The following is a 13,314-nucleotide window of genomic DNA, read 5'->3' on the forward strand; positions in this document are numbered from 1 at the left end:
AATGCCAGAAGGGTGACTGAGCACTTGCTGGTGTTTTTAGCATTGAGGTCACTAAAAGGGAAGGTTTTATTTTACCTTTTGAGTTATTCTGTTGGATTAGAACTTAACTGCTTTTGTTTTAATATGTTGAATTTTTTCATTTATTTTTTCCTCATCATTTTCATCGGTAAAGATTACTTTAATCTGGAAGTGGGAAGGGATGTGGATGAAGGTTGGTATGATGTTTTGCTGACCTTTGACCTCATAGAAACAAAGGCCAAAAGCTGGGTTTTATGTTTCTGCTTTGGACTTTGTTTTTGAGACAAGTAATCATCCCCTGTGTGTAAAAGGAGGAGGAACAGGACTGGTATTGTAAAAACACTAGCAGTGACTCTGCACAGCTGTTTTTGACAACCTTTTACCAGTTGGTTATGTTTTCATGTCCTGTTGTACTGGATGAGAAACTTGCTTCCTGGTAGGGTTATTCCCATGGGTGAACTTAACAACTGATTCCATGCATTGGAAGAAAACAGTGATGGGGTTTGCCATTCCACATTCATGCTTTGCACCTCATCCTCTGCATTTTTGTGTTGTTTTCTTGACTACTGTAATCCTGGAGGACCTTCAGTGTTACTATGCAGACATGAGGGATTTCTGTGGCATAGCTCCATCTGTTTTGTGCATGTGCAAGTGTGTGTACGTGTTCATGGTCATTTACATGTGCATGCTGCCTCACTGGGATTCCCACTGGGCACCTCACTGGTTTTTAAATAGTTTTGTCTCTCTTGTACAGATGTAAAAATCGCTGCTTATTCTTACCAAGTGTGTGTGGAACCCTGTTTTTCTGATTGTAATGGGAAATGATGCTGGGACTCCATCTCATTGCTGCCTTTTGACCACTTTCCATCTTCCTTTTTAATTTTTGTTTCACACACATCCATTGATATTTTTGCCTCAGTGATGCAGATCTTTTTGATAGTGCCCTTGAAATAGAATTTGTGCAGTAATGTCCTTGAAAATGCAATACACTGGTTCCATGATGCCAAATTTCAAGTCAAGCACTATCTCTTAAGATTAATTACACTGGCCCTTGCTGCCTTGGGCTTTCAAGCATCCTTCCTGCTCTAGCATCATTTGGGTTTTGTTTTGAGGGAGGGCTGGGAAGAAACTGGTAGTTGGATTCTTTTGATACTGATGATGGGGAGTGTAGATATTGTAGTACACTACTAATTGTATATTTTGTGTCCCAGTATTTGGGTTAAATACTATAATGGAGATTATTACTGAAGCTGGCCCAGTAAGCAATGAAGGTGGGTTCCCTGCAGCATGAGCTGTGCATGATACAACAATTTCCAGTATTCCCTATGCCTGACTCTGGGCTACCTTTCTCACTGGGTAACCAGTACCACATGATCTGTACTAGTCACCCCCAATGCATTATGCTTTTACATATAGTGACTAATTTGAAGATGGTTCTTGTCGTGGAACTGCATGCAGAGCAGCCAAACTTGTCCTGCTTTTGACCTCCTGCTCCCATTGCCATCTTCTCTTTTTCTCTCTGCATTACTCCCATTACTGTTTTCTGCCGATGTGTGATGCTAGAATATGATATATGCTGCTGCTTTTTTGGAGTTTCTATTTTGTTTGAAGTCTTTTACCTGTAATCTGAATAGGTGTGTTAGCCAGTGTTAGCATTGCTTGTTACTTTCCTTGGGATCAGGCTCTTTTCCTCCCAGCCCTGCCTCTCATCCTCTTTCCTCTCTCCTCTCTAGGAAACAGACGAGCCCTGGTGGATCAAAAGTCCTCAGTCATTAAGCACAGCCCAACAGTGAAGAGAGAATCTCCATCACCACAGGGAAGAACTAGCAATTCCAGGTAATATTTTTCATAATTTTTTTAGTATAAAATGTTGTTAGAGTGATCTCAGTATTTCCTCAGAACTCCAGCTGCTGAAAACTAAATAATACTTTTCTATAGCCTTAAGCTGGAATGTATTATTGCCTGAGCAGATTGGGTATGGATGTTCATGCAGGTAGTAGTGCACATAGGTGTATTTCTGTGCTCTGGAGTGTATCCTCATTCTGTCCAATATAAAAAAAATCTGGGTCCCTACTTTATCTCAGGATTTATTCTTTGGAACTGAGTGTTCTCAGCAAGGTAGTCTGTGCAGTGGAGTTGTAATGCACCACCAGGGGATTAGCTGAGTCACATGAAGGAGTTGGATTCCATGAATTCATGTGAAATACTTCTCAACCTTGGGAAAGAACTCAGGGAAACATTTCCTGGCCTATAGCTGTGCTTTCTTTCCTCCCTTTCTTATATAACAGTCATGGGTAGAGTGAAATTTAGAGCTACTGGGGCTGGGAGGCAGTAATCACAGAACAAGAACTTCAGTGCAGACAGGGGATTTGCACAGGAGTTCCTTTCCCATTCCCTCCTCTGTGCAAAACAAACTGAAGCAGTACATGTGCCAAGTTGCTGCCACAGTAGTGCTGTGCTTCCTCCTTCAAGGGAAGCCTAAAAGTCAGACAAGGCAGAAAGTCAGACAAGGCAGCTGTGGGAGAAGGTTGTGGCACAGCTGATTCCTCTGGATTCCGAGCAGTGCTGTGCTGGTGGGGAGTACAGTTGTAGCTTGAGGCACTAGTGGAAAATCTGTTTACCACTTTCAGAGGAAAGAAGAGACCTAAAAAGGAAATATTTGATACCACAGGTATAGAACAGAGGTTGGGCTGTGTGCAGTTCTGTCAGCAGCAGCACAGCTGGAGGGGAACTTCTCCTCTGCTCAAACACAGCTTTGGTCGGAACACATCCTCTCTGTGTCTCCTGGCCATCTCTCTCTTCCCGTGCAAACCAAGGCAGGCAGAGAGCTAACTAATGCTGCCTTCCCCTTAAACCCACCAGTGAGAACCAGCAGTTCCTGAAGGAGGTGGTACACAACGTTCTGGATGGGCAAGGTGTTGGCTGGCTGAACATGAAGAGGGTCCGGCGCCTGCTGGAGAGCGAGCAGCTCCGCGTCTTTGTGCTCAGCAAGCTGAACCGCGCCATCCAGTCGGAGGAGGATGCCCGACAGGACATCATCCAGGACGTGGTCAGTGCTCAGCTCAGCAGGGTGCCCCCGTGGGTGCTTGCAGAGCCTCCTAAAAAGCTGCTGTAGTGGAATTTATGTGCCTGAATTCCTCTCTGCCTTCCGAAGTGGTGACGTGAAGGGGATTTCCCTTGCAGGAGATCAGCCGCAAGGTGTACAAGGGCATGCTGGACTTACTGAAGTGCACCGTGCTGAGCCTGGAGCAGTCCTATGCTAATGCTGGCCTAGGAGGCATGGCCAGTGTCTTTGGCCTCTTAGAGATAGCACATACTCACTATTACAACAAAGGTAAGCAAGGTATTGATGAACACAGTGTTTGTGAGCCAAACAAGTTTCTTATTGTGAATTGTTTTGTGGCTTCTGGTATTTCGTGGGTTCCACAACACTTTCAAAAAAGGTGAGAACTGCACCATCCTAACGTTGAACTGGAACCTTACAAAACCTGAAACCATTCTCTTGTGTACATGTAACTGGTCCAAAGCACAAAAATGTTTGTAGTGATACTTGATTGAAAATGGAAACTGTGAAGCAAGGTATAAAACCTGTGACTTTTACAAATGAAGTGGAAATTCTGAGTGAGGACCTTCAGCTGATGCTGTCCCAACCACAGTCTTGGAAATTATCTCAGGCTACCTGTATAGGGAGGGAAATATTTCTAATGTGGAATCATGTGAGACTGCATGCATTGCACAGTGATTCTTCTGTCAGTAAGGAGTATTGGAAACTCTGAAAAGGTGTCTTAATTTTTCAGCTTCTTCTTAAAATCTGATTCTGAATGCAAAAAAACCCCAACAACATGCATAAGGATAAAGTGCAAAAGATGACAAAACCTCAGATCATTGAAATGTATTTATTTCCTTCTAGCAGAGTAACATTTTAGTAAATACTTTGTAGTTGGTGTTCTGGGTGGCTTGCATGAGGTGTTTTATGTGTTGGCTTCAATACCCTGTAGGTTACAGGTGTTCATTACCCATTGTTCTTAGAATGCTGAGGAAGGTAAGGAAGGCTGTGCTGGTGTAACAGTCCTGGATGTATCAAATAGGCTGATGGTGGTAACTATGAACCTTTTAGTCTAACACTGATGCTAAGCAAAATTAGAGTGGCTGATGAGTAGCTTATTGAGTAACTCAGTGGTTTTAGACTAAAGTCTTTGTAGTGTAATGCCAGATACCATGTTTTGGTGGTGAGTAGTGTTTACTTAGTAAATAAATTGTGGTCCCAGTAGACAAAATTTAGTATGAGCTTTCAAAGCCTTGATGCATCTTTTAAGGGCATCTCTCATTATAGTATGACATCTTGATTTATAGTCAAATTTTAGCTGTGTAGGATGTTCTACCTGTTGTCAGTGACTTGCTGTGGAGAATCCTAGAAATTTGATAGGAGATTAGTGCTTATCTTAATGTTATTTAACATCTACTAGTGACCTAGTCATCCTAAAATTTCTCTTTGCATATGCTGCGTACTGCTTGAACAGGGCATCATGGATATAGGTTGTCTAGAGGAAGCTGAATCTTAATAAAGCGTGGTTGTAATTAAATGTCTTTAATATGGCCAAAGTAAGGACTTGTGTTTAGGAACAAGTACAGTTGGCAATACTAGCAGGGTTGGGAACCACGTCCTAGAAAGAAAGTAGCAGCTATGTGTGAACTTCCCACTCTTTACTGTGTCTGTAAAAATTGGAGAGGGAAACACTGTGTAAACCTGGGAATATTGGTTTGGAATGCAGCTCTTGTGTGGTCTGCAGATATGTCACTAACAAGACCCACAGCTGAGGTAGTGTTTCCATATCTGATCAACACATCCTGAAAGACTGAGGAGTTTTCTGGAGAAGACCTGCAAGGAATTGGGAAAACACTTTTGCTCTGAAAGATGGAGGTGTTCAGTCTGTTGACGGTTAAATGTTGGTTGTTTTCAGCTGTTATCTCAATGGAAAGGTGTTGCTGATAGCACAGTCTTTAATCTGCTGGACAAAGGTATCACAAGATCTAGTGGTATGACAAATTTAGATATTAGGATATGAAATTTTTGACTATTGGCATCTCATCAGCAATTGAAACAGTTAATGCAGAATTGCATGAGGTTCTTTATGGAAAGCCTAATTTTAATTACTCCATTCTAAAAGTTTTGCTCTAATTCAAACTGTGGACTTGGATACAGAGAAATAATACAAAGTGCCTCTGGGGATGTGATTATAGGAAGCCTTGGAAAAGAAAAAAGAAAAAGAGCTATAGTTGATGGTTTTGGATTTTATTTTTCCCAACTGAAGTTCACCTAGTGTTACCCATCAAAGATAATAGTAAATAAAATCTTTTCACTGTGAGAGGAGCTTGCTTATATTCTAGAAGTTATATTCTTGGTAGTTGAGGCAAAGTTGTTAAATTTTACTCAACTCATCAGAGGGAATACAGCAGTTGCTGTGTCATAGAAGATTCCTAGGTTTCAAATAAACAGGAAGGGCATACTTTGAGTATCCTAAAACCAGTACTCTGGCTTTCTTTTCTCCTGTTTCAATCATTGTGTCAGACTATCTGCAAGCTGTAGTGACCTATGGGAGCAAATGTGGGACTGAGCTGTTTAAATGCTAGGCTTAACTATTTACGTGAGACCATCTGTCTCATCTTCTCCTCCTCTCATTTCCTTTTCCCTTGTTTATTTTGTTTTGTCTTGGGCTTTTTTGTTTGTTTGGGGGTTTTTTTTTAACATTTTGGTGTTTGGTTTTTTTTCCTTTAAAGAACCAGAAAAGAGAAAACGAAGCCCCACAGATGGATCCATCACTCCAGTTGGCAAGGATCTTGCATCATCCCCAAGAATGGAGCCCAAACCTGTGATGCAGCTGCCTGTACCTCAGCGGATGCCAAAGGCACCAAGCCCTGCAGGCAAAGGGCCAGCAGAGTTTGACACAAGGAGTCTAAAGGAAGAAAATTTTATTGCTTCCATTGGTGTGTATTGAGGTGCTTGTGAAGTGGAGGAGGGATTTCTGTTTTGGCATTAGATTCTATTTGCATTCTCTCCATTTAACACACTACATTGCTTCTATAACATGCTTCATCTACACCTTGGATCTCAAGGAGGAGTTGTTTGTGTTTTCACTCTTTTCTTGGATAAACTACCCAGGGCAGCTTTCTCCCAGAAGCATTCTAATCTTGATTGTTTCTGAATTTCATTACACTTCAGGCAACTTTTTTATTCTTTCTGTGTGATTGATGTTTGCAAGCAACAGGAAGTGGCAAAAGGGAAACTGGGCCAGCAGGACTGTAGAAAGGGCAAGTGTGGAAAGGACTACATGAGACAAAAGTTTCTTAACCATTGCTGACTTCCTGTGTATTATCTAGATTGCATAGGGTTGTATTTTATGCTTCTTGACTTTATTTGAGGTTTTACTTTGCTTCTTTGACAAAGTAGATGAGAGTAAAATGTAGGCTGTGTTTAATATGCTAATATTGATAATTAACAGGCAAGACACCTAAAAAAAAAATTTAATGGCAGGTATTGTAGCTTTCAACCTGGTGTTTTTTAAAGTAAAACCATGAAGACTGAGCACTTAAGAGGCCAGATCTTTTCAAAAACAAAAAAATTCAGTACATCTTGAAGAGATGATCATTGTGTGCTCAGCTAGATGAGCCTATAGGATGCTGTTTGGAACCCTAAGCACTTTTATCCTATCCATGTACTTATGAAAGTTGAAGGAACACACATCAGTCATGAAGCAGATGTAGCAATCAGTTGGCTAGCAGCTGCCTTTCTGGCTTTTTCTCCCTTATTACATAGGCCTTGCTCCTGATATATTTAAATAATACTTTGGAGCCTTCCTCCATAATTGTAGCACCATCCTTTTTTTAAAAATTTGGTTTTCAGTAAACATTTTGCTAAATAAAAGTTCTTTAGAGTTTGTCTTGTACAGACTCAATTTCTGCCATTTACATGGGTTACTGACACACTTCAAGTGACCTTTTAGTTGCTCAGCCAGTTTCCTTGAAGAGCAGTAGAAGCCTGCACTTCTTTTTCCTTCCCTTTGCTTCTGCTGCTTTTCAAAGATGATTTTCCTCTGTAGCATTCCCAGCTGTAACTTTTCCAGGGCAAGAGCTGTTCCCAGCAGTCAGTCAGTTCAGCATTTCTGCTTGCAGGGTTTCCTTTGGCTGACAGGCTGCTACTTGGAGTGATCTGATGTTTCTGAGCAGGAGAGATGACTTTGTTTCAGAGGTTTAGGAAATGTGGGTGATAAAAAAGTGCAAGTGCCTCATTACTTGTGCCTCAGGGCTAAAGAGTGCATGCAGACTTAAGACTCTTTTCCTTTTCTCTGCATTGGGATTCCTTGACTTGATTGTAGTGCTGTCACCCAATCTGAATTTGGGAAGTTGGCATCACTGCATCACTGATATCTTGCTGATTTTTTCTTCTCACCTGTTCTTGAATCTTTGTAGCCAGATAGGAGCAAGTGGATGCAGAGAAGTTCAGCCTTTTGCTTGTGGTGCTGCCTGACAGGGAGAGCTAAGCATTTATTGAGAATGCTGTCAGGTCAAAAATAACTTGTGAACTTTATGTTAATTTTTAAGCTATAATATTGGTTAAATATTCTGCTAACTGCAGTTTTAATTCTCTTAAAATTGCTGCTGCTGTTTTTGTGCCTTTTCCTTTCAGTGATATAAACTAGAGACATTAAACTGGTTCTGTTAAGTAGAGTTTCTGAGATGCCTACATTTTGGAGGAATAAATATCTGACAGTCCTAGAGGCCTTTCTCAAGGAAGATGGTTAATTAAATTATATGTGTCAATAATAGCTGTTTTTCCTTAGCTGGTTCACTGTATGAAGTCATCTCTAATATTCAAATTCTGTAAATGAGAGATGATGCAGTACTCCATTCTTAACATTGTTTTCTTGTAAAATGGTGTTGATTAACCCTTCACTCAGTAGTTGTCATGAATTTCTGCCTTTTTTTTTTTTTTTTTTTCCTTCTTTCTTTTGAGATGAAGGGGTGGGGCTTTTGTTTCAATTTTTTTCCCCATTTTCACCTGTCTGACCAGCTGCTGACTCTTTCTCTTTCTCTCCTGCTTTCAATGCATCTTGGGTAGAATTGTGGAACAAGCACCAGGAAGTGAAAAAGCAAAAATCTTTGGAAAAAACGAGTAAGGAAATTAAAAAACTTAGAAACTGACTCCAGCCTCCCCATAACTGCCAACTCCCCAGGTACAGGGTGAGCTTGCATCTATGGCACAGAGTTTTATGCCCACAAGAGCAAAGGTCTACCAAGAAAGCCTGCATTATACAGCAGACCAGGCAGATCAGTGTTTGCTTTGGGGAAATTATGTTCAATGCCTCTTCTTTTTCTTTTTTTTTTTTCTTTTTTTCTTTCTTTTTTTCTCTCCCCTGAATGTTGTTGCCTTCTTCAAAGAAGGGGAAGCAGATATTCTGCATCCTCACCGTAGAAGCTACATATGGGAGGACTTAAAGATATTACTTCTCCTTTCTTAAAAGTTAATGAACTGTTTTACTTAACAAGTCTTTGACATTAATAGATTGCTTATTACTGGAATGAAGAATTCTCTGTTCTTTCCAGCTGTGGGATGGCAAATTTTGTGACTTGGCATCAACTATGAACAGTTTATGACCACAGTCTGTCTGCAACAAAAAACACTTCTGAGGAGGAGAGAGAAGGTGTATGTGAAGAATTGTATTTAGTGATGGCTGTTCAGGGAATAGCCTTGTAATAAGGAATCCCCCTCATTTCTTTTTTTATATCCCTTGTTAAAGGAGGAGTGGAATAGTCTGAGGCTGTTTGCAGAGTCTAAATAGTAGTCTCAATCTGCACAAATTGTAGCATCTGCTGAAATATGATACTGGAAAAAATACTGGATGTATCTTATCTGCAGTTGTAGAATAAGATTTTGCTCTTTTGGTTATTACTGTTGCAAACAGGGACTTGGGGCATAAGGGCAGTACCTGGCTTATAGTAACGATGTGGTGGGTGCTTACTAACCATAAATGTGGTTTCCACTCTGCAGAGCTGATGCCCCTTTTACATACTGGGGAAGATTAATAGCAAAGATGCATGGGTACAAATTCTTGACACTCTGACTTGGCCTCCCCACTGAAATACTTCAGTTAAATACAAGCAAACATCTGGAGTTGGTTCAGAGAGAATGTGGCAAGTGGGGCACACCTGCAGTTACAGCTTACTGTGTTTAAGCTCTGAATTTTAAGCTCTGAATTTCTGAATTAAGCTTTCTGCTGAGGCAGACACACAGCATGTGCACACACCTGCTCTCCCAAACTGGGCCTTTGGGTAGGTGCCTGCATGGGGAGGGATAAATTGAGGTTTTAGTGCTTTAGGAGACATACAGCTCCATAAAGTCAGGAAGGGGAGGCTTTGAAGGGCCTGTAAATTGAAGGTGCCAGCAATGTGATAGTGAATATTGTGCTGCTCAGACTCAGTTACCAGTATTGCCCACAGCTGCCAAATACCTGCACTGCTTCAGTTGCTTTAGAAGTCCCATTGCTGGAAATAGATGTGAATTGTGTTATGAGACAGGGAACTCTTAATTGCTTAAAACACCCCGGTGACATTTAGTATTCTTGCTGTAGGAATGAGATATAAAACTTTTTGCTGCATTGTTTTTCAGAACTAGAAGTGGTGGCCATTTGAATGGGTGGAAATAGGGCTTTAGGAGAGAACAATGTGTATTTCAGTGGAAAATAAGACTCTAAATTCCTCGAAATGATATTTTTAGCTATTTTTTAAAAATAAATTTTATTTATACTTTCTCTTTGTTAGAATCTTGGATTATTTGATTTACAGCAACAAAGGTGTGTGGATTTAGAGGCAGAATACTGTAACAAGTGAAGAACACCCTCTGTAAAACACTTCATATGGAGAATTAGGCTCAAGTAGCAAGCTAGTATGTACTGCACAGCCCGCTTATGGCTTTGCTATCCATGAGTTTACATACCATCTCCAGCTCACTCCCACAAATCTTTGTATATTATCCTTCTCTCTCTCTCCTCCCTTCCCTTTTTCTTTCCTTTTCGCTGTCTTACCCTCTCTAGTATTACATAAAAGTACAAACATGTCCATAAATCCCAGGTTGTTGTGATCAGTGGTTATCAGAGAGAGTGGGATTGTTTGCTTAGGGATACTGGAGAGATAGTCATGGATACAGAATACAAATATTCCAGCTGCTGATCATGTCTTCCTTTACTGAATAGTTGGCAGATATGGCTATGGCAGATGTGTTGCATTCAGACTCTTCCCCTTTCTGAGAGCAGTCTATAACACATTCTTTTCTTGCCTCATTATTTACCTCATTCAGTGCTTACCCAAATTTCTTACCAGGCTCTACCTCTCCATCATTATCTTTTCCTTCTGCCATCCCATCAGAGGACAATAGATGATATGATTCTAGAACTGCATGGGAAATTGAGTTAAAGTTCTTTATTGGTTTCTTTCCCCCCCTTTTTTTTTTATTTTTGGATGGGCAGACTAACAAGTGCATGACTCGAGGCTTCCTGGCTCCTTCTCTTGCTGCTGACCTACTTGATTGCCAAGTCTGGAGGAGCCACTTCTTAATGTAACTGGGGAATATTGTGAAGTACAGCATCACAGAAGCTTCTTCCTTGCAGTCCTTACTGGGGCAGCATCAGTTTTTGCTGTTGATGTTGTCATGTGTTGCCTGATTTTTGCCAAGATAGTTGGTGCACGCAACCTAACAAACTCAGTCCATGAATCTGAGCAAATGAGCTGTTCAAAAATGAATTCTGACCTTAAAATAAGTATCCTTTGTTTACCAAGAATAAAGGAAGTGGCTTCCTAGAACTGAATGGCAACTGCTCTGCATGTATTAATGTAACTGGAAGTTATATGACCTTTGTCTGTCCTCTTTCTCTTTTCTCTCTTGAATGGCTACCAAAGTTACTGCTCAGTGATGGTCATTCCTGGACTATGCCTTTGGAGTATTTGCAATTCAGACTGATGTTTGAAAAATGGCAGGTGGTTCCTGCTGGCCTTGTTCACAATAGCAAGAAATAACAAAAATCAAAGGAATGAGAAAGCAAATTTATTTCCTTGATACCGGTCCTGCTTTCAGTCTGTCATCTGTTTTCTGCCATCCTGTTTTTTCTTGATACAGTAATGATTTACTTTTCCTTTGTGTTCAGGGCCAGAAGGTGTGAAACACTTCGATTTGGGAGAAACAGATGAGAAAAAATCCCAAATCAGTGCAGACAGTGGCCTCAGTTTGACCTCAGGTTCTCAGGTCAGTGGCTCCTATGCTTGCTTTATTTATGTGGTAGTAGAGAGGATTCTGTGTTTTACCACTTAACTGTGGGAAAAATTCTAAGGGTTTGAGCATTCTTTTTAAAGGCTCCTTCAGGAAAATTTCTTCCCCACTTCCTGTAGGGAGCTGATCATAGCAAACTCCTCAGTTGTATGACCCAATGATCTTTTTGACACCCAGGCAGTAGTTTCTATTTGTCTGGCTAAATAAACTAAGTTAGTGTAAGGTGTGTGATTCAAGACCCCAAGGGAATGGGAGGTAACATTCTCTCCTTATGATAAACACTAATATGAATATTCTTCCTGTCCTTTGTATCTTTTGATTGCAGAAGAGTGATTTTGACTCTCTTCCCAGCGGGGGACCAGCAGTTATGGTCCGAAGTACAAGCCAGGATTCTGAAGTTAGCACAGTGGTAGGATATGCCCAAAGTCAAATCTTGGTGTCACTGCTTGCTAAAAAGTGAGGGAGGGCATTTCATGCCTTCATGTTGTGTGGTGTGGCTGCTGATTGTTATGCAAACATCATGTGTGTCTGTGAGTTCTCTCTCCAGAGCTTCTGAGTGTGTGGCAAGCACGGGTGCCTGACAGAACATACACTGTGCTTTATTAGATTGCACCCTTCATATATAGTGCTTCTTCCTGTTACATGTTCCTAGCTGTGGGTCTATTTGTGGAAATGGTGGATTGCAATAATTTTATTAATATACTTCAGTTGTGTGTAAGCCATCTATAAAAACCAGAAGTTCAAAAATATAACCTGGGAGCAAAAAGAAGGGAGATCGTTTGATGCATTAAAAATAAGAACTAAGTTTCTGGTGTATTGTTTTAGAGCACTAGAATGATACAAAATATATCTGCTTAATCTCTGATCAGCCACAGGCCTAGAAGAAAAAGATAGCAGGGATGCATCCAGTAAAAAAAAGAATGAGCCTACATGCTGTCTGATAGAGCATATTCCAGGGATGAAACCCAAGGAACTTTCCTTTTTTTGTTGGTTTTTCTTAAACTACAGTCTGCCAGTAAATCTCTAGCTTGCCAGCCTGTAACAAGAGCAACACTGTCTTTCTCTAATGGACCCAAAAATGTATTTTATGGGATTACTGCTTCAGGCAGAAGAGGGATCTAAAAGAGCTGGTTGATATTCAAGTATGTATTCCTTCAAGCTCAAGAAAGGTCCATTCCAACAAGTAGGAAATCAAGGAAAGGCATCAGGAGGCCTTCATGGATAAGCCAGGGGCTCCTAACTGAAGTTAGACACAGGAAGGAAGCCTACAAAAGATGGAAGCAGGAGCAGGTGTCCCAGGAAGAGTGTACATTTGCTGTCTTATCTTGCAGACACAGGGTTAGGAAAGCCAATATCAACCTGGAGTAGAAACTGACAAGAAATATGAATGAAAAGAGGAGAAGGACTTTACAAGCACAGAAGCAGCAAGAGAAAGGACTAGGGAAAATGTGGGCCTGCTTCTGAGGAGGGCAGGGAAACTGCTGACACGTGATAAAGATTGAGGTACTTGGGGCTTTCTTTGCCTAAAGCTGATGTTCAGAAAAGCCAGACCCTAGAGACCAGAAAAAGTCTGGACAAGAAAGAAAGACCCTTATGGAGGATGACCAGGCTAGGGAGTGCTTCTACAAACTGGATATACATAAATCCATGGTTCCTGAGGGGTTGGAGACACAAGTGCTGAGGGAGATGACTGATGCCATTGTGAGGCCTCTCTTGATGGTGTCTGAATAGTCAAGGTTCCTAAAGACTGGAAGGCAGCAAATACCACTCATCTTCAATAAGGGCAAGAACTAAGACCTCAGGTGCTGCTGGTTGGCCAGTCTCACCTCAGCCCTTGGGAAAGATGATGCAGGAAACTTTTCCAAACACAGGAAGTACAGGAAGTGAACAAGGTTTTTATGGATTTACATTATGGATTTATCATGGAATTGTAGAATCATTAAGGTTGGAAAAGACCTCCAAGATCAAGTCCAACTGTA

At 41.0% G+C, this 13,314-nt stretch overlaps 1 protein-coding gene across 26 annotated transcripts in view; it reads left to right on the forward strand.

Annotated features, from left to right (window-relative positions):
- MADD (MAP kinase activating death domain) overlaps positions 1 to 13,314 on the forward strand; it is a 68,045-nt gene that overhangs the window by 30,713 nt on the left and 24,018 nt on the right. For 8 of the 26 annotated variants that reach the window (XM_071744865.1, XM_071744864.1, XM_071744880.1 and 5 more), the window contains 9 exons: positions 173 to 211; positions 1,230 to 1,289; positions 1,752 to 1,854; positions 2,881 to 3,067; positions 3,202 to 3,352; positions 5,797 to 6,003; positions 8,135 to 8,188; positions 11,214 to 11,311; positions 11,661 to 11,744. In XM_071744865.1, the coding sequence (XP_071600966.1) occupies positions 173 to 211; positions 1,230 to 1,289; positions 1,752 to 1,854; positions 2,881 to 3,067; positions 3,202 to 3,352; positions 5,797 to 6,003; positions 8,135 to 8,188; positions 11,214 to 11,311; positions 11,661 to 11,744 (983 nt within the window). The remainder of the gene's footprint in view (positions 1 to 172; positions 212 to 1,229; positions 1,290 to 1,751; positions 1,855 to 2,880; positions 3,068 to 3,201; positions 3,353 to 5,796; positions 6,004 to 8,134; positions 8,189 to 11,213; positions 11,312 to 11,660; positions 11,745 to 13,314) is intronic. The other 18 variants (XM_071744883.1, XM_071744878.1, XM_071744882.1 and 15 more) reach the window with 6 other exon arrangements.

The sequence above is a fragment of the Heliangelus exortis genome, chromosome 5 (assembly GCF_036169615.1).
Source record: "Heliangelus exortis chromosome 5, bHelExo1.hap1, whole genome shotgun sequence".
NCBI lineage: Eukaryota > Metazoa > Chordata > Aves > Apodiformes > Trochilidae > Heliangelus > Heliangelus exortis.